Source organism: Rhipicephalus sanguineus, chromosome 6 (genome assembly GCF_013339695.2).
Source record: "Rhipicephalus sanguineus isolate Rsan-2018 chromosome 6, BIME_Rsan_1.4, whole genome shotgun sequence".
In the NCBI taxonomy this organism is placed as follows: Eukaryota; Metazoa; Arthropoda; class Arachnida; order Ixodida; family Ixodidae; genus Rhipicephalus; species Rhipicephalus sanguineus.
Window position 1 is genome coordinate 164,710,574 of NC_051181.1, and position 25,629 is coordinate 164,736,202.

Below are 25,629 nucleotides of genomic sequence, written 5' to 3' on the forward strand. Positions count from 1 at the left end.
GAGCGCTTAGCGCGGAGACAATTATTTGCCGGTAGTTTTACTAAACCATGGTATAGCCTCCCCTGAAAACAGGCTGTGACTACTACGACGGCACAAGTCCTCCGGTTGTGGTTTGACCGGCAGTTTGCTTTCGCGAGCGGCCGGCCGTCAAGCGACTAGCGCGGAGACAATTATGTGCCGATACATGTCAAGATAGTGTGACGTAGTCCCGCCACGTCGGTGACAAACATGGTGAAATAAAGGGGAAAAAAATCACCGACGATTACGATACCACCTAATATTCTGAGCGCAACTGTTTAGGTGTTATCAGTGCCCTCAGTGATAAAATTCTTGAAGAAGATGTGGAAACAAAGCCAGATTTGCTGAACTGTGGTGTTTTGGATGAGTGCATGGACATCAACCTGGTAAGGCCCTTTTTCAGCAGTGATGCATGGCTCTCTATAACGAGCACAGTGAAGGTGAAACATATCAATGCACCAGTGGGAATGTGAACAGTGTCACGAAGAGCTTGAGAAGTTTGACTATTTTTTGTGATTGGTGTCTCTGCTGGTACCATGTACCTTGCACATTGTTGAAGAGGCAGCCAAAAAAGAAACTGTGGCAATGTTCCAAGTGTGTGACAATTATATAGGTCAACATTGTGCATTGGCTTTCACGTCAACATTGTACAAACAACTTTGTTACTTGTTATTGATGGCTTGCATTGATGTCATTGAAAGCACCGTGTTGGAGCACCAGCATGTGGGGACGTGGTGTTTGCGATGCCACATTAATGTTATCAAAACATCACATGCATGTACTTTTGTTATTTGCACACAGAGATGTTCCTGCCATGTTATTTTCACATAGACGAAACTTGTTTGTCATCAGAGCCACCATCGTGCAGTGCCAGTTCATTGAGAAGCTGCGTCTATGGCATCATGTGCAAGCCATTCTGAAATGACCTTTTGTGTACCATGCAACAACAAAAAAAGTGAGAAATGTCATGGAGACAATGAAGGGTTTGACTGGCACTGTAGCTGGTATCATACCCCTCCATCTGATTTGAGGTAGCCAAAGAAGAAACTGTGCAATGTTCCCACTGCGGGTGACTTTTGACAATATTTATGTGCATATCTTCCATGTTAAAATTGTTTGAAACTGAGACGTGCTACTTTTTTATATCACCTGACGTTACCCTTTGTGTAGAGTTTGACCTCCACTAATTGCCATTATCATACCCCTCCATCTGATTTGAGGTAGTCAAAGAAGAAACTGTGCAATGTTCCCACTGCAGGTGACTTTTGACAATATTTATGTGCATATCTTGACCTTTGACAATATTTATGTGCATATCTTCCATGTTAAAATTGTTTAAAACTGAGACGTGCTACATTTTTATATCAGCTGACGTTACCCGTTGTGTAGAGTTTGACCTCTACTAATTGCCATTATCATACCCCTCCATCTGATTTGAGGTAGTCAAAGCAGAAACTGTGCAATGTTCCCACTGCAGGTGACTTTTGACAATATTTATGTGCATATCTTCCATGTTAAAATTGTTTGAAACTGAGACGTGCTACTTTTTTATATCACCTGACGTTACCCTTTGTGTAGAGTTTGACCTCTACTAATTGCCATTATCATACCCCTCCATCTGATTTGAGGTAGTCAAAGAAGAAACTGTGCAATGTTCCCACTGCAGGTGACTTTTGACAATATTTATGTGCATATCTCCCATGTTAAAATTGTTTAAAACTGAAACGTGCTACTTTTTTATATCACCTGACGTTTCCTGTTGCGTAGAGTTTGACCTCTACTAATTGCCATTATCATACCCCTCCATCTGATTTGAGGTAGTCAGAGAAGAAACTGCAATGTTCCCACTGCAGGTGACTTGACAATATTGATGTGCATATCTTCCAAGTTAAAATTGTGTAAACTAAGACTTGTGTTGCCTTTTATAACGCCTGAAATTACTTTTTGTGTACCGCGCAACAAGAAAAAAAAAAGCAAAGTGAGGAGTGTGTTGTCGACATTCAAAGACAAATTCAGGATAAGATGGAAGCTTGCAGAGATTTAAAAAATCATTGAAAAGGCATGTTGCTAGAGCCAACATTTCGACAGGTGGACTTGTTATCATCAAGGCTGCCCTGACAAAGCAGGCCCGTTTGTTGAAACGTTGGCTCCAGCGACATTCCCAGGCCAAGGACTTTTTCATCTCATAGAAACGCACAAGATGTTCAGTAGCGCCTTTGCTGATATCATACATAGCCCTTCCATATGTCATCAGAGGCAGCCAAAAAACAAAAATATGAAACTTTCGTGTCAGTATTGTGCATTTCAGAATTTTTCGTAACTTCTAAATGTATGACATTTATTTTGGCAACATAAAAATAAAAAATTGAAACACGACCCCCCCCCCCCCTTTTTTTTTCACTCCAATGTGCACTATGAAAGGCAACGGTACACTTGCGAAGTTCGCAGGGCATTCTAAGTGGAGGATATACCGTCAGGTTCTAACTGAGTTAAACGAAGTAACAGCGCAAATGCCGGTCAAACCACAACCGGACGACTTGTGCCGTCGTAGCAGTCACAGCATGTTTTCAGGGGACGCTATACCATGGATAAGTAAAACTACCGGCAAATAATTGTCTCCGCGCCGAGTGCCGGCGCTTGTCGCTTGACGGCCTGCCGCTCGCGAAAGCAAACTGCATGCCGGTCAAACCACAACCGGACGACTTGTGCCGTCGTAGTAGTCACAGCTGCCTGTTTTCAGGGGAGGCTATACCATGGATAAGTAAAACTACCGGCAAATAATTGTCTCCGCGCAAAGTGCCGGCGCTCGTCGCTTGACGGCCGGCCGCTCGCGAAAGCAAACTGCCGGTCAAACCACAACCAGACAACTCTGTTGCCGTCACGGCGTGCGTTTTCAGACGTGGCGACGGCGTGGGTCTAAATGCTGGCACTCTTTGCTTGACGGCCGCTCGCGAAATGAAACTCGTAAATACCCGTGCGCTAAGTGCCGGCGCTCGTCGCTTGACGGCCGGCCGCAAAAGCAAACTGCCGTCCAAACCAGAACCGGACAACTGTTGCCGTCACGGCGTGCGTTTTCGGATGTGGCGACGGCGTGGGTAAGTCAAACTACCGGCATATAATTGTTCTCTCACTAAATGCCGGCATCTTCGCTTGACGGCCACTCGCGAAATGACACTCGGCAAATACACCCGTGCCGGCAAAGCGCTTTTTGCCTCAGGATTCCGGCATTAACCACGTGACTACAGCCGGCCAATGAGGAGACACTGCCGGCCAAGTTCCGCTCGCGCAATTCAGCCGGATGCCGGGCGAATATCCACTCCCTTTATACAATGATTTTCGACAATTTGGTTTCAGGCATGCCTAGCACCTCCGTCGTCGAGATGTTTAAACCTGCACGAATACCAAAGCAAACAGCTAATGGCTGACAATGGCATTACTGTCCAGAGGTTCAAGGTAGCCGACAATGTGTCTCAAGCACAAGAGATTTCTCAAACTCTTGGTAAGTTAGTCTTTATAGCAGTTTGCAGGCCAACTGCCCCACTACTTATAACCGTTTTCCTTTGTTGTAGTTCGTTATTTCAAATGATCTGATTGTTTAAAAACGAGGATTTACACCCATGAACACAATATGAAGGTAAAGGAAGCTAGATTACAAGATGTGTGGTGCAGCTCACATACTTATAGGGACACTAAAGGCAAATATAGATTTATGTCAGAGTGAAAGGTCAATGTTTGAGAACGTCTAAAACGTCAGTGCAGACCACTTATAACGTAACCGCATATAGTGCAGGACCGGTTATAATGCGGTCTTTTTCGACTCCCGTTTACCCTCCCATAGAACCGCATGTATACGCATACCGCTTATTGTGCAGTCCCCCAAGATGAAATACCGTTTATAATGCGGTTGCGGGAAAATATTTCCGACAAACGCGGTAGCGAGTGCGGTTCTCAAAGGAGGTACGCCGCTGGGGAGGGAGCGACGAGGTCGTTACAAAGGGCGAGGGCACGCACAGTGAACGAACGAGGGGCGGAGGGAGGAAAAAGACCGCGGCAGCGCTGTGCGGGCTCGCCGAGTGGGGAAGGATGGTGGTTGCCTAGGCGACGGAGTAGCCTTTGCACCGGCGGCGGCAAGGCTCCGCGGCCGCTTGCCGGCAGTGCGTTCCGCGTGCAACGTACGATCGCGTCCTCATCAAGCGCGCTTTAAAGCAAGTTTCCTGTCGGGAAAAGCGTCGTCGTTATCACACTTGCTACAGATATCGCGTTTGCTACCTCGTCCGCAAATTGAAAAAGTTTTGCGTCTTCATGACGCGGGCTTTCGCCTTTTCTGCCAGTGCGCGGACTTAAACCTTGGCGGTCTTTTGTCGCCGTTGATCTCCCGGCCGCGAACACTAACTTCGTATCACGCGCGCTGTTCTTGGGTTAGTGCTTGAGTGCGATCTTTTCGACCTCCGATCTTCTTGTCTCGGACAAACTTCCCGCGACTACATGCTGAACCGCAGGCTAGGCCTAATCAGCGTTGGTTGCTTTTCGGTAGCGGTCGCCGGCGATAAAAGTTGCGGTTTGGTGCGGAATCAACGAAACTTTTTGCGATGGCTGCACTTGAAGGGAAGGGAATCATATCGTTAATGAAAACGAGGGCATGGTTGGCACATGCAGCTCTCGAATGGTGGTTCCGGATTCGATTGCAATGTCTTGGACATCGCGTGCGCGCCCGTGAAATCGAACGATCGGTACCGCTCAGCACGTGAAATTTCGGTCGCGATTCGACATGGTTTCGGTGTAATGCGCATACCTCGAGGTAGTCGGCGAATTTCCGCGATGGCACTTTGTTTTGTTTGCTTTTTTTCCCCGTGTTCATTTCGTTGGCAATGCGGGTCTTTGGCGGTTAATTTTTGAACATTCGGAGATTTAAGTGGTTGTAAGCGCCCCAAATCGCATATGTCGATTATCGGACACGCGAGGCTACATGCTCAACACGTTTTGCGCAAGTGCAGACTTTGAAAAAGGTTGTTTTGGTTATAGTGCGGTACCGCTTATAGTGCGGATATTCGCGACTCCGGCGACTTACGTTATAAGCGGTCTATACTGTATTATCAATAGCAGTGCTCTAGTAATCGAGAAATTAAGGTAAATGTGGGACACTATATGTGCCACCAGTGGGACATTTTGGAACGAGCCCGATGATGTCAAAAGTCCAGAGTACAAATTATCACTAGCATTCAAACTACTTATGATAAAAAAAGAACATTCCAAGCATTGCGAGACGTAATAAAATGCTGCTTGTATGTTTTCTTTTTCATTCATGGAAAAGGGAACTTGACGATACGGTGGAGAACGGCGTGGGTTGTGCAAAAGTTCCGTTTTCGCAGGGCTGTGCTCAGCTCGCGCAGTCACTTCTCAGTGGTAGTTTCGTTATCGCTTACTGCTACGTGTACCTTGCACGCTCATGAAAGTCGCTCTAACAGAAACTTCGACAAAATGCTGTGTAATGTGCCCTTCAGAGCAGAAACCACAGCGTCGGCTGCCGGGCAGTAAAGGCGGCCAACATTGGGCAAGGCAACTGCTACGTCAGTACACGACCTACTGTACTCCTGACCTGCCCAGATGTTCCCTCTCCAGCGCTCATGTTCTAGTTCATACCTCCTGCCGCTAGGGACATAACCTACGACCGTTGTGGTGCTAGACAGCACCTGTTCGCTGATGTCAGCTTTAACGCTCGTGGTGATGTTTTGCCAGCGCAGAGCGCTCATATCGTGTAATTATTATGCATAAATGCAAAATACTTCGGAAATAAAAATACGGAAAGTGAATTAGAACTTTTTTTGCATTTAAAAGGACACAGACGTCCTACACTATGCAAGTCTACGGCTTCTCACGTTAGTCAACCAGTGTGCAGTGAATACTTAACCGCACTGAATAGCTTACTTGACCCTCGGTCTAAGTTTGCAGAAACAGTCACATAATGCCGGCAGTTCGTCACAGAATACAGGCGTTCTTACTCCAGCGCCGTGCAAACGGTCGCAGAGTAGCAGGTTATAGGAAGCGCCACCTACGGCTAGCGGTTGAAAGAGAGCGGGGACGCGTGCTCCCATAGGACCCCCGTTATCTGGGCAGGTCAGGAGTACAGTAGGTCGTGCGTCAGGAGGCTTTTTCAGGCGTGTGATTTGACGGGCGCTAACGCTGTGCGGACCACTAAAACGTAATTTTTATTCAAAATAAGCGTTTCCTTGGCACGAAACAAGTAGAGCACTGCACAGGCTCGAGCCTACCCGAAAACCCGGGCCTGGCCCGGCCCATGGGCTGGGCCAGGTGTGTGAAGCAGTTTTAACAGCAGGCTCGGGCCTCAAGCTCTGGGCTTAGGGCTGGGCCCGTGTTTGAGGTGGCGGGCTCGGGTCGGGCTGGGCTTAGACTTTGCCCAGTTCTTAAGATTGTTCCACGTACGTTGTGGATACATATATGTTCTATATATTTTGTCTCGAAAAAACACTTTTTTATGTTGGGCAAGCTATATGGAGAAGTTTTGTGAGGGACAGCTACTGCACTTTTGCTTCTTGCATATGGGCTACTTGATTTATCTAAAACGGGCAAGTTAAAAGCAAACAGACCAGGTGCTATATAGTTAGCATCTCACTATTTTGTGCTTAATTGCATTCGCTATTATTTTATGTCCCAAATGTTATTTTGTAATCACAGTAGTAAATGCACTGAAATAAATTTATATCTATATCTTATCATTGGAAGAGCAATCACAGAGCTCCAAAGCGAGGCAACTTTTGTGAAAGTTCTAGCAGTCCACTAAAACGAAAGGCCTGCGCAGAGTCTCATTACACAGAATCACTATAACGGCACATTATTTTTCCGTGGCTCCTTCACGGCTCCCAGGGGTCATGTGACGCGAGATGTGCAGAGTATTCAAAAGTTGCCAGGCTGCGCTGCCATAGGATTACGTGGGATAGCGGCATAGGAGCGTTTGAACACCCCTGTACTTGTACAGCCTGCTTTGTGTGCCGATATTGTTAACGTCTGAGCTTTTGTCTTGTTCCGCTATATGGTGCGAGAGCTACATGATACTTCCGCAACAGCGTTGGAATGTGCAGGAATAGCATAGATCCATTAAACAAGATGAGGGGCAAAGTATATTCGCTTGACCAAATATCTGGCTTGAAAAAAGACACTTGCTAATTTCGTGTCGGGAGATGTCCTCTTACTTCGAACCATATGCACCCAATGAGTAATCATCGGGAAGCTTATTTGCACCTGTATTATTACACTGGAACGAACCCCCAAAATAGATCGAAATCTCTTTGTCCACCTCCTGCCAGTCCTACCCGCGTAGTCCAATCGCCATCTTCTACCGTACAACATCGTTAGCAAGGCATACACCATTATAATATGAAAAAAAAAAAAAAGAGCACAGTACAAACTGTGCATAACATGCACTGCTTAAACCTGCAAGGGGAAGCTCTGAAAGAGGAGTTTTATAGATCATATTGAAGAGTGGCACGACGTTCGGGAAGGAGAGAAATGAAGGGATGAGCCGGACAGATATGTTTATTCTGCAGAGGTCTGCAGAGACGTCCGAAATTTGCTCCAGTGGTGGAAGTCTGAGAACAACTGCTGACGTCTTCACAATTCGCAAGGCAGATTTCGTGTGCCCCTGCGGCTTGCGCAGGCAGTTCAAGAGGCTTTAGTGCTGCAGGATATCTGATGCAACAGCGCATGGCGTGCTTAGAACCAAAATGTCTTGATAATTTGACTTTTCGCACAATAACATGTGAAGAAATGAACTGTAAACTATGTCACAAAACACCTATAAACTGTATCAACTAGCAATGCCGTGATATACGAAAATAATGCTATCACAAACAGTTAATTTCTTCCTTTCGGCTGTTTATACGTATTTCGAAAAAGTACACGTGTTGCACGGAGTTCGTTACAATTTTTATCTAGGTTAGCATATTTACAAGAAAGGTAATGAATTTGGCTTTTTTCCTCTATTTCTCTTGCTGTGGCAAGGTTCTACTATGCTGAAGAGAGGTGCTCCAGAAGGGTGCACGAGTTTGTTTGTTTGTAGAGCATGCTTTATATTTCAATAGAGAGCGCAAGAAATTTAATGTTTGCACTAAGTGGCGCAAAGCTTGGCACAGCGAAGCACGGGCTCGTTGCTGCTTCCTCCTCGGGATGCACTTTCTTAGGACGCCCTATGACTCTCTGGACACGATCGGGTGCAGCCAGGCTATGGAACATAGAGCGGAGGTCACGCGGGATGTCTCCACCGGTGGGCGTGGCTTGAATGCTTCAGCATCCTCACCATCAACTCTCTCCTCCTCACGCTCACTTCCCTTTCCCATCCCCTTGCTGCTCTATACTAAACAAGGCTATATGCTATGCTCTGCTAGCGTGCCTGGATAGCCAAGTGGTTAGGACACTCGCCTTTGGATCGAGGGTAAGCGGGTTCGAATCCCGCCTCCTGAAGATTTTTTTATTGCAATAGAAATTATATGGACACTCACGGCTGGTTCTTGCCGTCGCCGTCATGTCCCGGATATGTATATGTATGTATATATAAATAAAAGCCACAAAGAAAAATCTGAAGAAAAAAATTTCCGAAGTGCGCCACCGGAATTCGAACCTTTGACCCCTCGCTCCACAGCACGCTGCTTTAAACAACTCGGCCACGCGCCACCGGCTGTTTAGCATAACAACGGTGAGCAACTTATATACATCATTTAACGCTAACGGCACAAAGAGCTCAGAGGTGCTTCAGTATGTGTAGTATCACCCGCAAGATTGCCCGAAGGGCGCGCTTTAACACTTCGTGACCGCGTCTATTTCCATCGTTAGTGTAGTAACGATGACTTCAACTTCAAATTTTGACGCTCTCTGAGCGCTTCTCGACAGCTAACGCAATCCAAAGGGTAAAAGAGCATGTTTTTTTATCAGTTTCGCTTGTGAGTTTCTTTTTTCCGCCGCAGGGAGATTTTTAAAGCTCGTTTGCAGTCAGGTAGGTGAGCGCTCGTTGTTTCAGACGTGTCGTCGACATCGCTCGCGGGTGCTCCACGAAAACGGCGAATTTCGACGGATTCCGGTGACTCTGAGCGATGGTACCTCTGGATGATGGTAGCAGCACAGACACGGAAGATGACTTTGGTTCGTCAGACTTCAGTATGGATGGCGAAAGTGTGTCAAACTGCCCCGGCACATCAGCAGCCATCCGCCGGGAAGTTTGGTCCTCTCCTTGTGCCATTTTATCGCTGCCGTGCGTCGACGTAAATGTAACCGGTGCGTACTCAAGGTAACACCTCTTATTCTCTAAGGTGTCAACTTCATTCGGGCGGGAGCATTTGGCACCGGCTGCAGAAAGAGCGGAGTTCTCTCTGCGAAAACGCCCCAGGGCGGACCTTGACCCAGCGCTCCGGAGTGACACGTGGCGGCTTCTTCATGTTCTTTTTCACCGCAGGAGTCGTCAGAGAGATATGCAACCACAGAGATAAGTATGCATGGATGCATATTTTCGAAAAGCCAATGTGCAGTGACAGGGACTGGTTCTGGAGGGAGGTTACTGAAGAGGAGATGCGCAAGTTCGTCAGACTTCTGGTGTACACGGGAATCGGTCAAGTCCCGCACCTGCGTTGCTGTTGGTGTCGATGACACATATTTCCAGGCCTTCGCCCACCGTCAGTGATGCTACAGAAAAGGTTCAAGGCGTTGCTTGCCTTCTTGAGTGTCCCCAATCCGGAGAAGACAATTGTTGCATCCCACAGGAAGCTTCACCACCTCTCTTCTCTATTGCAACACATGAACGAATCTTCTGCACTATTTTTCAACTGTGTCGGAACTTTTCCGTGGATGAAAAAATGGTGTAATCTGACGGTCGGTATGGTATTTGGCAGTATACGAGGGAGAAAGAGGTCAAATGAGGGTACAGCTTATGGGGTTTTGCAGATTCGTAATGGGCTACACTGTCCATTTCAACGAATACATGGGAAGGTGCCTCGGTGTCCCCAGCACCAACCGTAAAACTTGAAAAATACCAGAACTAGAAACTATGCCAGGAAAGCTGAGCAGAAAAGAAATGCTTTTTGCGAAACGTGCAGCCCGCCTTTCTTTCACCGCGTCGAGAAACGGTTCGCGCGGTGGCATGATAGGCACTAGTGCCTATATTTTTGTATGTATGTAAATAACGTTTTTACTTACAGAGCTTATATTTGTACTATGATTACATAAGGGCTTTGCGTTCAAAACGATTATTTCGATTTTTTTTAATGTTTACTCTGTGCAGAGTAGCATCGATGTTTCTATGAATTTTTTTCATAATATTTGAAATAAATCTGCTGTTTGAAATTAATACTGTTAGAAAGAACAATTCTTCCTCTATGATTTGATACCCTACACTTCAGCAATCAATTTCTGTGGCAGGAAAAAAATATTTCCTGGACTACTCAAAAACAACCGATTTTTCCGTGGTCACGAAAGTGTTAAGGCAACGCTCCTACATTTTCCTTCAGACGTGCACTAAAAAGTGGCCCATTTCTGTACTCACTGACGATATGGAACGCTGAGTAAACGATGCGTCGAATGCCACCGCACGGTAGGAGACGCGGAGGGGTCACTCCACGTGCCGCAGTTTTAAAGAAAAAGAGGTCTAGGAGCGATAGGTTGTAGCGCGCTGCTCATACGCGAAGAAGTAACCCCCGTAACAGTTAGTTTGCACTCGTCCTGTGTGTACCTGTGCGTTCTTTACTAGTGTACTTCATCGCGTTTGAGCAGTGTGCTTCAAGTGTCGAGCTGTGACTGTTGTTAGTTCATGGTTGTCCTGTGTGTGTTTTTTTCGCCAGTCCTTTGCGCTCGAGCGGCGCGTTGCAATATCGAGCTGCTTGCTGTTCTTCGTGGGACATTCTAATTTGTTGCTATTGCATTCATTGCTTAGCCATTGCGGCAAAACTGATTTTTTTTTTTGCAAGAATTTTGCTCTCTTTCTTTAGATCTTTATTTCTGGCTCTCTGTTTGTTTCTCTCTTTCTTTCTTTCTCTCCCTGTGCTGGTTCTCTCACCTATTGCAGGCCACACCGTAGCGGTGAGTAGTGGGATTTGCCCAAATTCTGTGGCACATACCTGTTCATGATGATGATAGTTTTGCGGCAGGGTCGACATTTTACGGCCGCCTTAAACAGCTTCGCAATTAATAAAAACAAAGGGAAGAGAGTGTTCTCTTTTATGTTTCCTCTGTTCTTATTGCGCTCCCCTGTTGAATGTGAACTTATGCTGCAAATCACTTTTCGTGCTATAATATCTGCTAAATGCTCTTGATGATTTCCATTGTATTTGAGGAAAAAGTAGGTCAAGTACACCTCTGACGAAAAACTGTTCATTGTACCCGGTATGTCCGGTCACCTGTTACCACAGGCCCTTTTGGACAAGCAATTACTGTACGTTGCAGCAAACTTGTTAGCGTAGCATGCGCCCGCAAAACATAGACATTTGCTATTTAAAACGCCTTGCTGTCGATTCCATGTTCGGGCAACACAACCTGGATTATTGGCTCTGGCCCCTATTGGGCCCGATCTGCGGTCGGGCCGGGCCGGGTAGGTGAAATTTTTTCTCGGGTTCAAGCTGTGCCCAGGTCTCACTTTGAGTCACCGGGCCGGGTTTGGGTGAGTAAACTTCAACGAGTGCTGTGCTGGGCCCAGGCCAAGAATTACGGCCCGTGCAGTGCTCTAGAAACAAGCACTACGAGGTTTATGGAATGCTATTTCAACAATCAACGTCGACTTAACATTTGCCTTTAGTGTCCCTTTAATAAGCGCCTGCACTTGACGTCAGTATTTCCCGAGTGAGCTTTGCAGTAGGCAGGGCTCTTGTGCATCATGCACTGTGTGTGGGTGCTGTGTAATGCGTGAGTAATAAAGTGCCACCTTTCTTGTGTGTAGTCAAATTCTTTCTGGAAAAAAAATGTCAACTTACGCAGTAACTATGTTCACCTTATTGAGAATAATACAGCAAAAGCATATGCTAAGAGCATTTTTGTTCTTGAACATGTGTCTGGATTAGTTGTTTCATTTCTGTTTGCAGATGTTGCAGAATTTGTCATCAAGGCACAAATACTTGCTGGTGGCAGAGGAAAAGGGACATTCAGCAGTGGCCTTCGTGGTGGAGTGAAGCTTACCAAGGAGTAATGACATTTGTTTCTGAGCCTTAGAACTTTAGTAGTATTAGTGAATTGACTGAAATTAACATGTGGCTAATGTGAGCATCGCTGAAAGGAACCTCATATTGTAATTTCTTGGCAGGCATTCTTTATTACATACACCTTTTGTTATAAAGTACGTGGGATCGTAATTCGAGTTAAAGGTGTTTGCAACAGGCACATGCACAGATTCTTGGGCTGATTGGTAAATCATTATGTGTAGTGTAGTGCTAGTACAGCATGGTGGGTGTTGGCAGGATTTGGTCTTGTGGGTGCAAACCCGTGTTGCATTGCAGTGGTAGAGGGTGGGGTGCAAGTGTTGGTGTGGCTTGAGGGGGCCAAGTGCCCCTAATGCACACCCCTGCCGACGCCCATGTACAGCATGCAGGACAAATATGTCGCAGCACTGCTATCAATTCAGGGTTTTTGGCAACTGAAAATCTTTTGTTGCTGCTTATTGCCTTAACCAAATGGGTTTCTCTTGTAGTGTTGTGCTGCAGCTTTGTGCTATTTTCAGATGGATGAAAAACTTTTCGTAAAACATCCTCCATCAGCCTTGCATGGTTGTGCCCAACATATTTGCCTCTCCATAGAGCAAGAATGTGCTGGGACAATGTGGCCAAAGTAGGAGATATATATAAGTGCATTTAAAATGACTCTTTGAGGTTTGATGCATACCGTAAAATGCCGAGCAAGCGCCTCCCACCCCCCCCTACGGTTAAGGATAATCCGACCAGATTTGGATGGGGGGGGGGGGGCGCTTGCTCCGTCCTGGACCGAAATTCAAAATGGCGGCTGGAGAGCCGCCAAAAATAAAAAAAATACCCATCTATGTTTCTAATGAAATGCTTTATTTATTTACTGCTATTATTCCCCCTCGTCCCTGTCAACCCATTGGAGCAGCGACCGGTTTGACCAATATACGACCGGCCACATGAAAACGGAATTTCATAAACAACATTAGACACGCATTCAGTGTACTCATTCTTGTTGTTCTTTTTACACAAACGAAGCTCGTCTTGAAAAAAAGTGGCCGCAGGGGAGGAGGGGAAGGGGGGGGGGGCTTGTTCGGTCACTGGCGCTTATTTCAGATCTCCCGAAAAAGGGAGGGGGCGCTTGCTCAGGGTGGGGGCCCTTGCTTGGCATTTTATGGTAATAACAAAATTATTGAGCACAAGAAAAGACTCAACACAAAAAGGCTTGTCCCATGTGTAACTTCCTTTTCTTGCACTTAATAATTTTGTCATTATAGAAATGCACTTTCCCAAATGGACCCAGAAATAGTAGGCAAGGTTTGGGTTACTGCAAGTAACGTGTTAGGGAACAAGTGGGTGGGACACAGTCATAACTAAGCAGAATGTCGTACAGCAAACTCTTTTGGTATTGTGATATTTCTCACAATAAGACTTCACTCGAGAGATAAGCTTCACATATAAGCCATTCGTATAGATGCAAAAAAAAGAAAAAAAACGTTCTAGCTTCTTTTAGACAGTAATTCCAACTGTGCGTGTCTTCTGAAATGTGCTTGAAATCAAGTACTGATTATTTTTTTCTAGCCTTTCATATGCTGAATAAGCTCCTAATGCAATGCACTGGTGTGACTCAAAGCACCTGGCTACCAGCGGTTCTTTTACTACTAGCATCGGGAACATGGGTCTGATGCAGCATAGCACGCATCGTGAAAGCAAGAGCCTTTGTAAAGCATTACGACTAAACATTTTCCTCTGGTGATCACCCAGCACCTTCCTGTGGTGCCAAAAGCGCCAGTCATGATGCTGTCCCAGTATAGTGTTTGTTTCTGGGCACCGTAGTTGCATAGTGTACGACATATAGTTGTGGCAGTACTAGGAAATACTTCAACGTGTGGGGTCTGTGAAAATGAGTGCCACTCTCGGAACACACGGACACAGTCACGCCGTCAGGCAACGAACATGTGTACATTTATTAACTGCTTTTACCTCGGCGAGCTCGCCAACCGAGTCTAATACATAACTAGTAACACGCTTACATAATGCCAATACAATGCACAGAAAACATAACACATACAGTGTGTGCATGCAGCGTCGCCGATATCCGACTCGCCACGAAGGCCCATGGGCCCAACCTGCGGAATTGTACCCAAGGACCCCGGCGAGAACCGTCCGTCCATGTATGCTGCCAAACCTCAAAGAACCTCATTGCTGTTCCCTGTGCGCCGGTCTAACCTGCCAGGCAGTGCTGCCAGTGCCACCACGCTCGGCAGCGCCACCTCTCGCTCGGCAGCTGTTAAACTTAACCGCGACTACGGTAATACGCGAGACGCACGTGTGCCGTGAGGTGCAAACGACTTTACAGGGTGTGATAGCACCCTCAAAAATGTTATGTGCAGATTTCTTGCTACTATGTAAAGCACCTGGTATAGCTTAGCATTTCCTGTTGTCATGCTGTATATTTGATCTTTTTTCTATCTATCTTTTTAGCCCTGCCCAAGTACCAGAACTTGTGGAGAAGATGCTTGGCTATAGGTTAGTCACAAAGCAGACACCAAAGGATGGCGTCCTAGTGAACAAGGTGATTGTTCATCTTTTTACTGGCTATTTACATGCTGAGACACTGGTCTGAAAGTAGTGGTTTGAAGGAAGCCTTTTGGAAGATGCCAGAATCCACTAGAACACAAGGAATTGTTGCCACAACTTATATAAAGAGACATCACCACTAGTCTATCATGTTTGCCCTTTTTCTAGCACACCAAGTCTCCGTTTACAAGATGATTAGCGTGTGAGCATATTATGAACATAATTTACTAACACAGATTAACTTAATGTATTGCCAGTCGGGATTTCTGTAACAGGAAGGCTGAAAAGAAGTGGTTGGTAACCACTCTTATTGTCAGAAGAGCATGGATAAGCCAGAAAAGGCACAAAAATGAAACACAAGTGGCACTCGTGCCTTGGAAGTTCTTGCATGAACTCGGCCTAGCTTTATAAATTTTTAACAGTATTACCACACTGTCTTATCAGTAAAAAATTAGCTAATTTATATCCCAATAGTTCCAGACATCGAACTTGGCACATTTGCTGAATTGCAGCAGCCCAAATGGTGAGGAAATACTTTGAAGTTTGTGATAACATACTGGCATTGTAACTCTTGAGATTTCAACATCAAGTTAGAAAATTTGGAATCTTGACCCTATTTTCTCTTCTAATAATCAACCTGTTTCATCAAATTAACAAGTTATTTAAGGAATACTTACCAGTCTGACTCAATGTTTTTCTTTAGATTTTGTAATTTGGTTTGTACTGCGACAAACTTGTGTTATGGACTCGATGATGCCCTTAACAGTTTGTCAGGAAATGGTCACTTAATTTTCAGCTCATTTTGTTTTATCTGTTTAGGCAATAGAATATGCCATTTGAGAGGTCCCTTTGCCAATCTACCTTTACTAATCAAGCTATACATATCTGAATTTCTTTTTTTCTGGATTTCGTGTCATTGTTAGGAATAGCTGCCGTGTTAGCTTAGCAGCAAAGGTGCTGCACTTTCAAGCATAGACGTGCTGGTTCGATTCTTGGTCACGGTACTGACGGAGCACAATGCAAAAGCACTCATGTACCGTATTTTTTGGTGTATAAGATGCACCCCCTGCTTTTTACGACTTGCGTCGAAAAGAATAATATACGAGACGCACCTCTGTGTAAGATACACACACTTATTTTTAACTCTGTAAACATGATAATACACCATTACGCATGCTCAGGACATTCATCAAAAAATGTCATAGTCATGCACAGCACTGAATACAGTAGAACCCCGCTGTTACGTTCCTCACTGCTGCGTTTTCCCGGCTGTTACGTCGTTTTCCGCCGGTCCCGGCATAGCTCCCATAGGATACAATGTATTGGGAACCCCGCTGTTACGTATTAACTGTCGGACCGTTCCCGTATGATACGTCGCGAAGTGCGCCCGGAGCCGACCGAGTGACTACCAAAGAGAGCGGCCATGGTGCATTTTCATGCAGCTTGGCCTCGTTTGACCGTAATATTAGCCGCATGAGAGGCAAGCAACAGAATCTTTCAATTGATGCAAACAAAAGCATGGCCTTCGAGATTCAAATTGCAAAAATGGCGTCTATGACGTAACTGCTCGCGAAAGCAAGGCCTTCGAGATTGGCATTTGCTATTAACAAAAGCATAGCCTCTGAGATTTGCATTGCACAAACATGGCGTGTATGACGTAATTGCTTGCGAAAGCAAGGCCTTCGAGATTGGCATTCACTTCTGCCATCGCGTTGGCGTAGACTCATCATCATCGTTATTTGTCGGAGAATGGGAGGAGTTCGAGCTGGTTGGAGCTCGCATGGTCGTGCGTGCGGTTCGCGGTCGGACTCGCCGCGCCGGTCGTGATTGCGTGTGCTTAGTTCTTTCATGCCTACAGCTGTTGGTGTTAAAAAAATCACATACGTTGATTACATTTCTGTGGATAAGGCCGTCCTAAGCTCCGCGTTTCTATCCATCGACTAGATCGCAGCTGAGCGCGCCAATTTACGTGCTGCTCGTAAGAATTGAAATAAAATTCTGTACCACTAAATATTTTGCCGTTTTTCCTGTTTTTCGGCTCTTACGTTTCCCGTCTCTTACGTTTATTTCCTACGGTCCCTTTAAAAACGTATCAGCGGGGTTCTACTGTATCTAGAAGCACCAGTATGAACTTAGAAGACTGTAGGATTGGGCGTGTTGGTACAACATGATTATGAATGCAAAACAGCGCAGCCGGCAGGAGGGGACAGAAGAGGACCCCTCCTGTCCCCTCCTGTCGGCTGCGCTGTTTTGCATTCATAATCATGTTGTACCAACACGCCCAATCCTACAGTTTTCTAAGTTTATACTGGTGCTTCTAGATATTCACCCCTCCTGTCCCTTTCTGTCGGCTGCACTGTTTTGCACTCATAACCAGTATAAACCTGGTTACTAACTCTGTCCTTAGGCATAGAAAACCAATATTAATTTCATTTCACTTGAAGCCATAGAAGGCCACATTCTTCGGCGCACTGTTAAAAGTTCTGCCGCTTCAGTTGGCAGCATCACTGGGTTGCGGTTGTCGGCCTCCGAGTAACTCTTGCACAGCATTGTAAGTGCCTTGAAGTACATCGTTTGCAATGCCTCTGCGGCATTACGAGGCTCAGCAGGCAGACACAAAGAATGATTGCGTCACACCTAAATTCCAAAAGACACAAGAGATAAATGGTGACGAAAAGCCCCGGAACCGGCGACTACTGCTGGACTGTGAAGACTTCTCTAAAGAAACTGATGATAATGATAATGAAGTGGTGCTTTTGTTTTGTATCTGGTAGATCGTAGGCGCTACAACATAACAATGAAACATTGTGGTGCTCTTTTTTTTATTCATCACATCAGTTCCAGTGGTTTAATGCATTTTTAAAAACAAGCAATTAGAACAGAAAAGTAATGTGTGGATGATGGTGGCCTTCCTTGGGGTTGTAACCTCTGTGGTCGCCGCACTGCTTGAACAGCAAGTAGCTGACATCTGAGGCCACTGTCACTGCATTGTTACAAGAAGATTAAATTTCTTTTTACAAATGCTGTCGCGCACAGTTTAACATTCTCTAGAATAAACTATGGGCACACTGGTCCCACAGAATCGCATTACTTTTTGGACATATAAGACACACCGTTGCACAAGACGCACCGGCAAAAAATTTAGGGAGAAAAAATTGTCTTGTACACCAGAAAATATGGTACTTATTTGATTTAGGTGCTCATACAAAACCTCAGGTGGTCAAAAATTGATTGAAAGTCCTGTACTGTGGCATGCCTCGTAATTACTTAATGGTCTTGGCCCATAAGACCCCAGAATTTTTTTCATTTTATTTTGAGGGGTAAGAATGAAAATGTGTTAGTTTTTCTGGTATGGTATCTCAAAAAAACTCTAATGAGGCATTTTGTGGCTATTTCAGAGCACACAAAAATGAATCAAGGAAAATGAACACCTTTATACTCTTTGCACCTTCTGATCCACGATTCCAAAAGAGGTGCTAAAATATCCAATCACTTTTATTAAATTTCAATGTTTCACGGTGTTTGTCTTCAAAAGAACGTTTCTATTTAGTTGGTGGGATGCAGTTGTACCATGTATCTCTGAGAATAAAGACAGATATTGCGTTTATTTCCAATCTTCATTGCTTTGTATTCAAACACAACTGGCAGTGTACAGATGAAAAATTCGTGAACATGAGGTGTCGCTAGAGTTGACGTTTCGTGAAGTGGACTCGTCTATCTCCAGGCCTTGAGGAAGACAAGTCCGCTTCTCAAAGCCTTGGCTCCAGAGACACCCCGTGTTCATGAATTCTCTTCAAGCTTTCCCTGAACTTCTGCCATTTTTGTCTGTGTACAGGAAACACAGCCATGCAGCCACTTTGAAGTGTTTCAGTTATTTCCCAATTCTTGTTGCCCCTCAGTATCGGCTCTCATGGCATTACTAATGCAGGGGATAAGATGGATTCTTACAAAATGTGGCCGCCTAAAATGCAATAAAAATATGTGGCTTATGTGCAGGCTCCATAAGTTTACTGCTGCAGATTTTTGGTTTGTTGTCTATAGAGCTAGAAAGTGTTGTTTTCTGTGTGTGTTTACCAAGGTGATGATTGCTGAGGCGCTGGACATAGCAAGGGAGACTTACCTGGCCATTTTGATGGACCGCTCGTACAACGGTCCTGTGGTGGTTGCCAGCCCGGCTGGTGGCGTGGACATTGAAGACGTTGCTGAAAAGACACCACACCTGATTTTTAAGGTAAATAGCAGAGCTGCCTTCCTCGTGACTAATAAGGCGTATGATCAGCATTTCCCCTTACATCTGTTTGATCTCACGTAAGCTTCTCCAGGCACAACTGTTACTCTCAGTAGATACAGTACTAGTAGCACCAATTACACGGAATATCCCTCTTCATTTGCACACCTGCCGTCGGCCTTGATGGTTAATTTATGCCTCAGAGTTTTACAAACATGTCTTGAAATACACATTGTGCATTACTTCTTCCTTCTTGTGTGTGTGAGTGGTGAAAGTAATGGCGGAGTTCAGGGGACCTGCTGCTGATTCGTCAAGATCTGCCCTGACAAACGGTGTTGTTCACATGTAACAGGAGCCAATCAGTATTTTGGAGGGCATCACCCGTACACAAGCACAGAACATTGCCAAGAACCTCAACTTCAAGGGGCCACTATTGGATAAGGTGAGATACAGTTGTGATGTTTCACATATCATTACTTAAGAGCTTCGTAGTTTTGTAGTGTGCAGTGGTATGGGCAACGTAGAAGTATGCAGCTGTTGCTCACTCTCATTGAACTCGGTGTCATTACTTGTATGCTTGGGATTTGCAGATGTTTCTTGAATACAGGTCATCCTGCATCTATGTAAAGAATATTTGTTCTCTCTTATTTTTGTGCAGGCTTACACAGTCTGCTACTGAAGTTAGCAAACAAAATAGAAAAAGCCACTTTCTTTTTTTTCCTGAAAAGTATTGTATATGTGATAATTCAAGCAATGTGAGATTTCTTTTCTTATGCGAAGCGTGGTTCTGTTATTATGAGGGTAATTATCCCTCATACAGTACTTGCGCTTATCTACAGTGAACAATTTGTCATGAATACACCTTTCAAATAAAACCTATTTGAGTTGTACAGTGAAACGTTGTTAATACGTACCTGCCGGGAACGCGGCATAACTACGCACTAAATGGTAGTACGCATTAACCACCAAGTAAAAATTTGCATCTCCTCGTGTACGCCATCGTCGCCAGCAAAGAAATAAATACAGTGCCACAGCAAATATTGCCCAAAGTAGCCATTGCAAAGCCTTTTCTTTCTTTTTTGCCAGAGTGGAGAAAAGATCCTGGCACTCTTGCACGAACGCCCTATAACGCACGGTGGCCGCCACGCCAAAGAGCATTTTGAAACTATTACAGGGTCCGGGATACGCAGTGCCCAACATAGCGACTGAACGGACAGTGTCTGCATTCTGCGATATATGTGTATGTGTCTGTACCACGATCTGCTACTAGACGAAAACTGACACCAGGTACGGCCGTGTGGAGCCGATCGTCTCCTGGCTAGTTGCGTGCAGCGCATCGCCTACTCGGCTCACGCCGTCACTGCCGGGCCGCTTGCCGTACCGCACGCGCGCATTTGTCGTGGGAGTGTTTGTGCCCACTTCTCTCCAGACCATACACAGATACGGCGAGTAGCTTGTTCGGTTAATGGAGAGTTTTAGCAACTTACGGAAATACGGTACGCAAATACGGTAAGGACGTACGGTAGCGTTCCTCCTTTCCCGCTGGTTGTGCTTTGGCCGCTCGAGGAGCGGTACCGTACGTACTGCCTTACCGTATTTCCGTAACTTGCTAAAAGACTCTAATGCAGCGATGTGCTTTCTCCGTGACGCTGTAGTGGACCTGGCAGCGAATGGAGGCGCGTTGGGTGGTCGCCTAATAAAAACATCCAGTATGGTTACAACAGCGCTATGCTTGCTGTACCGTACGCGTGCGTTTAGCATGATAGCGTCAATGCAGCGAGGTTTCGCGGCATCCGCGACCCGCAACGCTTAACTCCGCAACAGCGATCTGCTTTCGTTTCTACAGAGCGGTGCACTTGAACACGGCCACGCACGAGGCGGCAGCGATCGGCGGCCCAGCGTGTTCAGGTTGTTGCCAAATAAAAGCGTGCAGTAGGCTTAAAGTAGCGCTGCGCTGCACGCGTGCCCGAGCAGATAGCTGAAGGTACTTATTGTGATAAGGTTGTCGGCGCTAAGTCATGCTGGCGCGTTCGTCGGTGGCCGCCGCCTCGCCTTCGTTCTTTCCCTTACCTGCAAAGGCGTCGCCGCAATCGCACGGAAGTCGGAATTGGTGATCGACCGATTTCCGCATTTCTCGAAAAGATGGAACACCTTTGGCGGCGCATTGTGGCGTCAAGAAGTTAAGCGGTGCAGTAAAATTTTATGGCACAAAAAGTTATCTCGGTACGCAGGGTACGCATTAACAGGTAGGCATAGGGCAAACCACTATGGCTTAAAGGGGTACTGACACCTTTTTTCGAAGGCGAGTTTACTCTGTCATACCAACCTCCTGCATGCGGAGACGGCTCTGAGCAAGTGTGAAGCTCAGCAAATGCTGATAAGATATTTTAATTTGATAATAAAGTAAATTTTTCCATGGCGCACCTACTGACATCGACACTAGCTTGACGTCAAGCTACAGTACTAATTCCGGTGACTTCATGCAGCAGTCTGTCTAGTTGTGATGACGTTAGGTACCAAAACTTCCAAAATGGCCGCTTGCACGTCACCAACGGAGGCGCGGAGCGGCCGTGGAAACGTCACTATATATTGTGCGAGCACGTGACAAGAAGCTCACATCGTGTTGTGACGTCAGGGTACAGTAGGAACCGAAACTAGCTTTTAAAAACATACTGTAATTACTTTTCCAGGGCGCAGTCACGCCTAGCACTACCTTTTCTAGGCTCTTGGGGGCTTGACCTTTCATTTGATGCAAAAAAACGACAACTGAAAAAATTCATGTCAGTACCCCTTTAAGCGGTCATTGAATGCATTGGGCTCTATGGGACTCGATCGGGGATTCGTCGCAACTACGTTTTAACCATTAGTACGTTTAAAGCGGGTATGTATTAACGAGGTTTGACTGTAATTACTAGACTCTTGTGAGTGCCTGTTTGCAAAGAAGTGCAGTAGTTGCAAGACACGTGTGCCTATTCTGCAGTGTTCTGGGGTCGCTATAAAATTTGAGGATTCACTGGTGTGGCCCATGGTCCTCAGTGCTGTGGATCACCTTAACCTCGAATGTGATCTTTTGATTTATTACCGTAAAAACCCGCATATAGCTCGGACCCGCATATAGTCCGGGGTGTAATTCGGGGATAGCAAACGTGAGAAAAAAAGTTTTCACCCGAATATAGTCCGAGGAAAATGGAAAAAATGCATTTATTGACATTTCATTCATCGTCGTCGTCGGACGCACTCTCTTCCGAAGCTCCCTTGTCGGAAATGTTCTCCCACAGCACATCATCCTCAGTGCCATCAAGCGCGTTGGAGATGGAGCACTTTTTGAAGGCGCGGCAAACGAGCGCCTCTGGAATGCAGGCCCAAGCCTCGACTATCCACGAGCAGAGCATCGCTGGCGAGGCCCGTTTCAGCCGTCCGGCAGGGGTCACTTCTGGTTCTCCGGACCTCATCCACTCCACGTACAGGCGCTTGACATGGTCCTTAAATGGCTTATTAAGGCACACATCAAGCGGCTGCAGCTGTGATGTCATCCCTCCCGGGATGACGACGAGCTCGGTGCGGGAGTCGCGCAGCAGTCGCTTTACGGAGTCGGCCAGGTGACACCGAAACGCGTCGAGCACAAGCATCGAAGGGAGCCCCAGCAGTGCTCCGGGCCGTCGACACCACACGGACTTTATCCAGTCAAGGACTAACGATTCGTCCATCCACCCCTTGTCCTGGCAGCGGACGACGACATTTTTCGGGAACTTCTCCCCCTTCGGCAGCGTCTTTCGTTTGAACACCACGTAGGGTGGCAGCTTGCGACCGTCAGCCGTGCAGGATAACATTACAGTCACCCGCGTTTTTTCGTTTCCAGTCGACCGCACGATAACTTGCCTGGAGCCTTTTTGATGCACCGTCAGCGCCGAGGGCATATCCAGGTAGACCGGCGTCTGATCCGCGTTGCCGATCTGGCCCAGCTGAAAGGGGACTGCCTTTCGCAACGCAATTATGTACCTTTGAAAAGCCACGAGGTGCTCTTCGTAGCTCTCTGGTAGCTTCTGGGAGATCGACGTACGCCGACGTAGGGAGAACCCAGCGCGGCGCATGAAGCGAGACACCCAATGCTTGCTCGCTTTGAAATCCTCCGGCTGAATGCCTTTGTCTCGAGCGATCTCCCTTGCCTTCGCTTGTAGCAGCTCGATGTTGACAGCGAGATGTGCAGCTCGCTGCTCCCGCACAAAGTCTGTGAGTTCTCGTTCCACGTCAGGAAATGCTCCATTTTTTGGTCCGCGGAAACTTTTTCGCTGGCCGCTGCATGCAAAGAGGGCTTCCTTCTGCTTCCGCCAACCGCGAATGCTCCGCTCGTTGACTCCGTACTGCCGCTCCGCGGCACAGTTGCCGATGGTTTCGGCAGCAGCGATAACTTTTCTTTTAAAAGCAGCAGAGTACTGCCTGCGCAGTCCTGACATGGCGTAAAATCACAGGAGCAAAATCGAGGCCGTCGTTATGGGCACCAAGTTGAAGCAAAGGCCACTGACCAACTGACCAGTTAAGACTAACGCCCTAACGCCGCTAACACTACCTAGCGCAGAAGCGCGCAGACAGCTGATGATGATGATAGCACCGCGCTATGCCGAAACCGAAACTGAATTTGGGCCGAAAATTCTTGGGACCCGCATATAGTACGGGGCCGAAATTTTGCACCCTAAAATCTAGAAAAAAACCCCGGGCTATACGCGGGTTTTTACGGTACTACAGGTGACTATAGACCGACATGAGAAGCACTTGCCATTAGTAATCAGTAAACATTACATAAGAATTATTAGTGAAAACGCTAAGATAAACTGGTTGGTCAGTTGTACCATTCCTTACAGCATTAAATTTTCAAGGCTGCTTGCGGCGGCCATGCAGAAGCATGTGAATAAAAAAGAAAATTGTGTGACCGTTATTACACTGCTTATTCTATGTGTATTCTATTTGCTGGCAGGCAGCTGAACAGATAGAAAGGTTGTACAACTTATTTCTCAAAGTCGATGCCACTCAGGTTGAAGTGAACCCCTTTGGAGAAACACCAGATGGAAGAGGTCAGTGCCTCTTGAATATTTTGTAGACAGCAGTGTTATTGCAAGAGGAGGGCTCACACTTGTTTTAGTGGAAGTTCTTGTGCAGTTTTCCCCGTGCATTACGGCTATGTACAAATTGTAGCAGCTCAAAGCATTTTACTCTCCAAGAATTTGCACCTTTTGAGACGCATCTTGCTCCCAAATGGTAGTTGTCATCCCTCTTGCATACTGTTGATTTTGCACGTGCCTTTCATGACACGGAAGCACCGGGTGTTTAAACGAAAGGAAAAGCGTGCAATGTCAATTAAGATTATTAAGGCAAAAGCCTGATATGTCTGGTGTGGGTGTGGCCTTGAAGGAAAACCACAGCGACAACACGCAACAGTCCCAAAAATATTAGGTGAGCTCTCAGATGAGCAAGAGCTATGCAAAGTGGACCAAAGCATGATAGACATACATAATCATGATCCTACTGATTGATACAGTCATGAAAAAGCCATTAGTTATCAGTGAATGGTAATTAGTGACAGTTAATTAGGCATTGACATTGGGGTGGAAGGTCGCAGTATGTTCTGCATATGTCTTTAATGCAAACAAAGTAAAGGCACTAAGGCCTTTGAGTCATCCTGGCAAATGCATAAGAGACCCGGTTTTTGTTAGAAGGGAAGATAAACCCCAAATGGTATAAATCTTTCTTTGGAGTGTATGATAGCAGTACTAAATCTGGAGCCAAAGGTTAGACAATAAACACCTGAAAACAAAGGACTGTGCATTGAAGGAACATAAAACAGACTTAGCATTAGACAGTTGGTAGATTGCAGTATGGGGTAAAAAATAATAGCTCATATTTTATTTGGATATGTCATGTAATGGGCGGACCAAATAACAGGTACTAGTATATAAGTGTAATGGAATGGATGCTAAAGGAGCAAAATGTAGTCAGTGGCAGCAGAGGCTCGATTACATGGGGCAATAATTAGATAGAAATTATCATACAAAGGACATATGTGTGCATGTACAAAAGGACTTGTTTCTGGGCTAGTTGGTGCATACATAGCTTAGGTACAGATGACCGAGGCGTGAAATACATTTCTTGAAAAAGGGAGAAGCAGAAGAGAAGACAGAGAAGGGCCACTCTGTCTTCTCTTCTGCTTCTCCCTTTTTCAAGAAATGTATTTCGCGCCTTGGTCGTCTGTACCTAAGCAAAGTGCATGCACACGTACACACACAAGTTTAATTTCGTTGGAAGGATTGCAGCTTGGGTACGTTGGTGTTTCATACTTGGGGACTTGTGTGAATTAAGTTTTTTTAGACCATACAGATTATTGCATATAGTATGTATAATATTTAACATAAGTTCAGTCCTTGAATTCAAAGCAGCAGACATTACTAGCACAAAAAACTGAAATATGTTAATGGCCAACTAACAAGCTCAGGGATTACAATTATGCTTGTCACAGGCAGTATAAAAGCTCAGTGTGGTAAGAAACAAAACAAAAGAAGAACATTTTCAGTGGTCATAGCCGTTGCAGCTGTGTATTTAAGGGAAGCACACAAAATAAATCAGTGTTCTGACCGAAATATGAAGTTTGTT

At 45.8% G+C, this 25,629-nt stretch overlaps 1 protein-coding gene across 1 annotated transcript in view; it reads left to right on the forward strand.

The window, feature by feature from the left end:
* Positions 1-25,629, forward strand: part of LOC119396985 (succinate--CoA ligase [GDP-forming] subunit beta, mitochondrial) — a 46,259-nt gene that overhangs the window by 1,681 nt on the left and 18,949 nt on the right. The window contains exons 2-7 of the mRNA XM_037664389.2: positions 3,373-3,517; positions 12,090-12,189; positions 14,664-14,754; positions 18,838-18,990; positions 19,340-19,429; positions 23,960-24,056. Of these exons, the coding sequence (XP_037520317.1) occupies positions 3,373-3,517; positions 12,090-12,189; positions 14,664-14,754; positions 18,838-18,990; positions 19,340-19,429; positions 23,960-24,056 (676 nt within the window). The remainder of the gene's footprint in view (positions 1-3,372; positions 3,518-12,089; positions 12,190-14,663; positions 14,755-18,837; positions 18,991-19,339; positions 19,430-23,959; positions 24,057-25,629) is intronic.